The sequence below is a fragment of the Myotis brandtii genome, unplaced genomic scaffold (assembly GCF_000412655.1).
Source record: "Myotis brandtii unplaced genomic scaffold, ASM41265v1 scaffold569, whole genome shotgun sequence".
In the NCBI taxonomy this organism is placed as follows: Eukaryota; Metazoa; Chordata; class Mammalia; order Chiroptera; family Vespertilionidae; genus Myotis; species Myotis brandtii.
In genome coordinates this window covers 509,069-515,256 of record NW_005370127.1, presented here as the reverse complement: position 1 = coordinate 515,256, position 6,188 = coordinate 509,069, and the positions used below count along the sequence as shown (strand labels likewise).

The 6,188-nt window shown below is 40.5% G+C and overlaps 1 protein-coding gene across 2 annotated transcripts in view; it reads left to right on the top strand.

Moving 5' to 3' along the window:
- Nucleotides 1–6,188, top strand: part of SUGT1 (SGT1 homolog, MIS12 kinetochore complex assembly cochaperone) — a 65,551-nt gene that overhangs the window by 24,591 nt on the left and 34,772 nt on the right. For both annotated transcript variants that reach the window (XM_014549748.1, XM_005878625.2), the window contains exons 7-8: nt 2,015–2,031; nt 4,848–4,882. In XM_014549748.1, the coding sequence (XP_014405234.1) occupies nt 2,015–2,031; nt 4,848–4,882 (52 nt within the window). The remainder of the gene's footprint in view (nt 1–2,014; nt 2,032–4,847; nt 4,883–6,188) is intronic.

Here is a 6,188-nt window from a genome sequence, read left to right as displayed (position 1 = left end):
ATTTCCACTCAGCCAGCCTTCCTGTGGTTCTGGATGATGTCCGTTCCGTCTTTTAGTTGTATTTTTGAAGTGGTTGTGCAAGGCAGCAATCTCCGGTGTTTACCTATGCCGCCATCTTGGTTTTCTTCCTACAGTTGTTTTTTTTTTTATATTTTCTATCTCCATTTTTATGTTTCCTATCTGTTTGTTGAAGCTCTCACTAAATTCATCTCCTCTTCCCCTAAGTTCATTGAGCATCCTTATAAAGAGTATTTGGATTCTGCATTTAGTAGATTGCTTGTCTCCATTTTGTTTAGTTCTTTTTCTGGCGTTCTGATCTTTTCTTTCATTTAGGATATGTTTCTTTGTCTCATTTTGGCAGCCTCCCTGTGTTTCTATGTATTAGATAGAGCTGCTGCATCTCTCCAGCTTGGTAGAGTGGGCTAACATAGTAGGTTTTCTGTAGAGTCCAGTGGCATAGCCTCCCTGATCACCCAAGTTGGGCACTCAGGTGCACCCACCATGTGGGCACTTTACACCTTCCTCTTGTAGTTGAGTCTAATTGCTGTTGACACATCAATGGGAGGGATTTACCCCCAGGCCAATCAGCTGCTAGGGCTGGCTGCGACCTCGATTACGGTGGAGGATCAGCTGTGCAGGGGCCCACCCCACAGGACTTAATTCAGTGGGTCTCTGGTGCCTGCACAATCCCTCCCTTGGGTGTTTTGCTTCTGGACGTGGTTGGGTGATAGTGCTGCAATGTGGTCTGAAGCTATTCAGTGGGTTTACTGGCTCTGGGGCCTCCAGGAGCTGCAGGCTAAGGTTAACTACCACCTGTGTTCTGCCTGGGGTCACCTGGTGTGAGCTACAAAGTGATACCCAGATATTGCTACTTGTGCTGGGTTTGAAGGTATCCAGGTGAGGTTAAGCTGGCTACTGCTAGTTCTGAGCCTGGCATCACTTAACGAGAGATATGGGGCTCACTGAGGTAAGATACTGCTTGTTTGAGAGATTTTTAGGAAAATCTGAAACATGAGCCAAGACAGGTCATTCATATGGAAAAGTCAATGGAAACAGCTTGGGTGGGCCAGAAAGTTGAGTGGGCAGGGCCTCAGAGAATTATCAGTGGGGGGCAAACAGTGAGAACCAGGTTGATAGAATCTGAGATGTGGTCCCTGCTTGCCAGATCTATGAGGGAAGGGCTCATCAAAGGAATAATGGCTTCTGCCAACAGTTCAGTCTTGGAAAAAGACACCACCCTCCCCCCATCTTGCCAGGCAATTCAGTTCCTTCCCGTAAGTCTCTGGTGCTGTGAGGCCTTTCAAGCTGCTGGCCTGGAGCTTAGAGGGAGTGAGTTCCAGTAATTGTGCACAGGCCCTTTAAGAGGAACTGCCTGGTGCTCCAGCAGCCCTCATCTCCCTCAAGTATCAATTCCTGCCAGTTTTTTTCAGCCAGAAGTTATGAGAACTTCTCTTCCTAGCACTGGAACTCTGGGCTGGGGGTCCTGGTGTGGGGCTGGGACCCTTTGCTCCTCAGAGGGGACCTCTGCAACTGAGATATCCCTCCCAATTTTTATCTGCTACATGTAGTTGTGGGACCAACCCATTTGCCATGTTCACTCCTCCTGCCAGTCTTGATGTAGCTGCTTCTTTAATTCCCCAGGTGTAGGATTTCCATTCAGCCAGATTTCAGGTGGTTCTGAATGATGGTTGTTCTGTAGTTGTAATTTTTATGTGGTAGGTGAGTACTGCCTTTACCTACACTGCATCTTGACTGGAATTCTTCCAAAGGTATTCTGAGTTTGCTATGTTGAAAGGAGGTGTGGATGAAGTTGTGTTGCAATGGTATCACTGGTATGCAATTACTAAGGAGTTAAAATTAAACCAGGATGCAAAATTAAACCACTTTTTAAAATTTAGAATGTATGGAGAATTGGTTTGCTTAATCAGTATGTGTGTGCCATAGAAATCATGTACATAACTTTACCTATAAATGCAGTTATCTGAAAATGTTTCTTTTTTATGTTTTTTAATAGAGTCACAATCAATGGCGGTAAGTCCAAAGTTTTTATCTTTCATGTTTTTACTTAATTACATTATTGCCTTGCATATTTGAGACAGGATAAAGATCAGAATGATCTTTCTCTCAGTTAAATATTAAGCAATACAATTTAAATACTTGTTCATTTAGTAACTGAAATAACATTGGTGAAAAAAGTATAGAAGTTGGTTTTTTTTAATTGTTTTTATTGATTTATAGAGATTTGAGAGAGGGAGGGAGGGGGTAAGGTGGGATGGAAGGGAAGAGAGAGAGAAACATTGATCGGCTGCTTTCTGCATGCCCCCTACCAGGGATTGAGCCTGCAACCCCGAACATTGCCCTGAATGGGAATTAAACCCATGACGTACATGGGATGACACTCAACCAACTGAGCCACACCAGCCAGGGCAGTATAGGAGTTTATAGTCATGAAAATTATTGGGCTCTTTTAAGGCATTTAGTGTGGTTCTAGTTGATTTGGTATATTTTAGTATGGTCAGAATGATTAGTTATTTTCTCTGCTGAAAAGCAACAATTTAGGTTAGTTAATTTCTGCCTTGGAAATACTTGCAGGGCTTGTTATGGTATGCTAAAACACAAAGATTAAAATTTGGAAATGTTTATCTCTGTCTAACTTAGTTTTATGTTGTTTTGGATTTGAAAATATTCAAGTTTTTTCTGTTATTACAAATTATAGTGGAGTTGTTCAATTTTTGTTTTAACCAACTTAGGTTTATATATAAAACCATAGTTAAATTATTGGTAATGGTTTTTAGGAGTAATCGTCTACATATTTAGTCAAGAAATAAAATGACAAGGAGTTAGAAGATATGTGTGTAGTCCTAACTCTTCATAGACAATCACTTAACCTTTTTCAGTATTTCTTTTTCATCCATAAAGGAAGATTTACATTTCTGTCTTCTAGAATTACACTGTGACATTGAGAAAGTCACTTGTCCTCTGAGCTTTCTTCATGTGTATACTGGGCTTCATAGAGCAAATCTACTCAGGCAGGCTGTTGTGGGCATCAGGCCAGTTATGCGCATATGTAGTGACTAGATTTTTGAACATCACCAAAAGTGAGCAATATCTGGCTATTCTTATGTCTCTAGGCTTGTTCATATTCCTAGGGGTGATGAGTGGGTAGGGAATGGATTGAAGGAGCTGTTTAAAAGTTGGCTTTCTTCACCTAGTAGTATTTTTGTCCAGGTCTTATAATGTTTGGAATTGGGATTATGTCTGAAAACAACACAGTGGAATTTGAATAACAAAGACTGTCTAGTAACACAAACAGCTTAGTCACAGTGCTTCTTATCACTGCTATACAGTGGGGCCTTGACTTACGAGTGTCCCGACTAACGAGTTTTTCGAGATACGAGCCGTCTCTCGGCCAACTTTTTGCTTTGGGTTGCGAGCTAAAATTCGGGTTACGAGCCAGCTTCAGATACCCCACCGCTAGTTGGCGCAGCGAACGTCACAGTGAATGCCACAACATCAGCCCAGCATCACGTGTCTCACTCGTTCATTTTATGATTTGACATACGAGTAATTTGAGTTATGAGCTCCGTCACGGAACTAATTAACCTCGTAAGTCAAGGCCCCACTGTAGTTCAATCTAATTTTATTTTTATTTTTTTTAAATATATTTTATTGATTTTTTACAGAGAGGAAGGGAGAGGGATAGAGAGAAACATCGATTCAGCTGCCTTCTGCACACTCCCTACTGGGGATGTGCCCTCAACCAAGGTACATGCCCTTGACCGGAATCGAACCCAGGACCCTTGAGTCCGCAGGCTGACGCTCTATCCACTGAGCCAAACCAGTTAGGGCAATCTAGTTTTATTTTGGTACTAAGATGAATCTGTTCTAGTCAGGATCTCCACTTGATATCTAAATTCAGGTGTTTCTCAATAGTTAACACTGAAGAGTAAATTTGAGTTAGATTCAGCTCTCTCAAGTGGTTTTACTTTCTTCCTCCAAACCCCAACTCCTCCCTTTTTATTTAGGAGCAACTTAGAGGCCACCTATAACACAGGGCAGGTTCTTTAGATTTTACATAGTCTTAACTGGCACATAATGTAGTTTAGGGAAGTATGGACTGATCAAGATTCACTTTGTTTCTTGATGGGCAAGGTAGGATGTTTGTTGTAGAGACGCCATAAATGGAGTAAGATGTTATCAGGAGGGCACCATGTAAGTGTTGCTTCATATGTTCCAGAGCAGTGTTAGTTGCCATTGTTATGTCTAAAATAAATTTTTTAAAATATATTTTTATTGAATTCAGAGAGGAAGGGAGAAGGAGGGATGAAACATCAATGATGAGAGAAAATCATTGATTGGCTGCCTCTTGTATGTCCCCTTCTGGGGATCAAGCCTGCAACCTGGCATGTGCCCCTGACTGAAACTGAACCTGGGACCCTTCAGTCTGAAAGCCAGCACTCTATCCAGTGAGCCAAACCAGCTAGGGCTAAAAAAAAGTTTTTTAATGTTACTATTTTCAGTTTAGAGAGTTACTCAGTCTTGGAACTTGACATTTTATATGTAACCTTTTTCAATCATACCTTTAGAAAGTTGTTTATATGCTTTTGAAAAGAAAAATATTTTCTTAAAATTGAAACTAATAAAATTTAAAATGCTGAATTACTCTAATTTTTGTGTGAAGCCTAGTGTTATTTAATAATTATGGTCCCAGGGTTTGTCTTTGAAGGAAGTTCTCATGTAGTTTATTCCATATCAAACTATAGCACTAGGTAATTAATAATATGTACATTTGATACACGGTTGCTAAGCTAACTTGGAAAAATCTTTTCTCTTTCAACTTGCCTCAGTCTGTATCCCAGAGGACTCCTCAGTCAAAAATCAAGTAAGTGTTTCTTTTTCATAAAACAATGCATGATAAATATGCCTATGGGGAAAAATACCCCTGTTGTTTAATAATAAGCAAGTCCTTACCCTGTGATTTTAAGTGCTTCTTAAAATCATATTATAAAAATCATATTATAGCCTGGAAAAACTAATTCTAAGGCTGTTTACTGATTAGTATTATACTTAAATTAAGGTTAAATTCAGATCATTTGTCTGCTTTAAATTTGTTTTGTGTTATGTCACCTTTCCGTATATGAAGGAGAGCCTCTTCCAATTAAGTTATTAATACACAGGTGAATAAGTTGGTAGTAGGCTTGATAGAATTGTAACTTGACCTGCCTTTTATATTTGGAGTAAATTTTTTATGAGTTGAAAATAACTGTTGTTGAGGGCAGCAATTATAATAATGAATAAGCATTTAATAAAAAGTATTTGAATTTAGTTTAAATTATTTATTAGCCATGTGTACAACTTGTATTCTGAGGACTGTAACAGAAACACAAGGAATTGATTTGGAGCTTTGCATCCTCACTGAATTTCAGAGGGAAACTGAGACGCTTAAAGTTTATTTCTTTAATCAGGTGCATTTTAATTACCTGAAATGGCTTGGAAATGTTAAAATAATTTATTCATATTCGTTTTTTTAATTAAAAAATGTTTAAACCTTATGCAAGGATATGTTTATTGATTTGATAGAGAAAGAGAGAGAAACATCAGTGTAAGAGAGAAACATTGATCGGTTGCTTCCCATTCGCATCCTGACTGGGATTGAACCCACAACCTAGATATGTGCTAGGACTGCGGATCGAACCTACAACCTTTGCATGGGATGATGCTTCAACCAACTGAACCATCGGCCAGGGCTAATTCGTGTTCTTTGTGGGGAGATAGAGGATGATTCTCCAAGTACCAAGACAAACATGCAAATTGACCATACTTTCTCGCTATGCCTTAAGCCACGCCCACCAGCCAGTCAGAGCGACTAAATGCAAATTAACCCAACCAAGATGGCGGCCGGCAGCCACGGAGCTGGAGTGAGCAGGAGGCTTGCTTGCTCCAGTGATGGAGGAAGCCAAGGTTCCCTGCCTGCCGTGGCCCGGCTCTGAGCTCCACTGAAAGCAACAAAGTTTCAATTATAGAAGCTAAACCAACCCCAGATACCTGCTTTTAGCCAGCCGTGGCCATGGAGCTGGAGTGAGCAGGAGCCGGCTCTCAGCTCCAGTGATGGCAACAAAGTTTCAATTATAGAAGGTAAACAAACCCCAGATACCTGCTTTCAGCAGGCCGTGGCCTCAGAGCTGGGC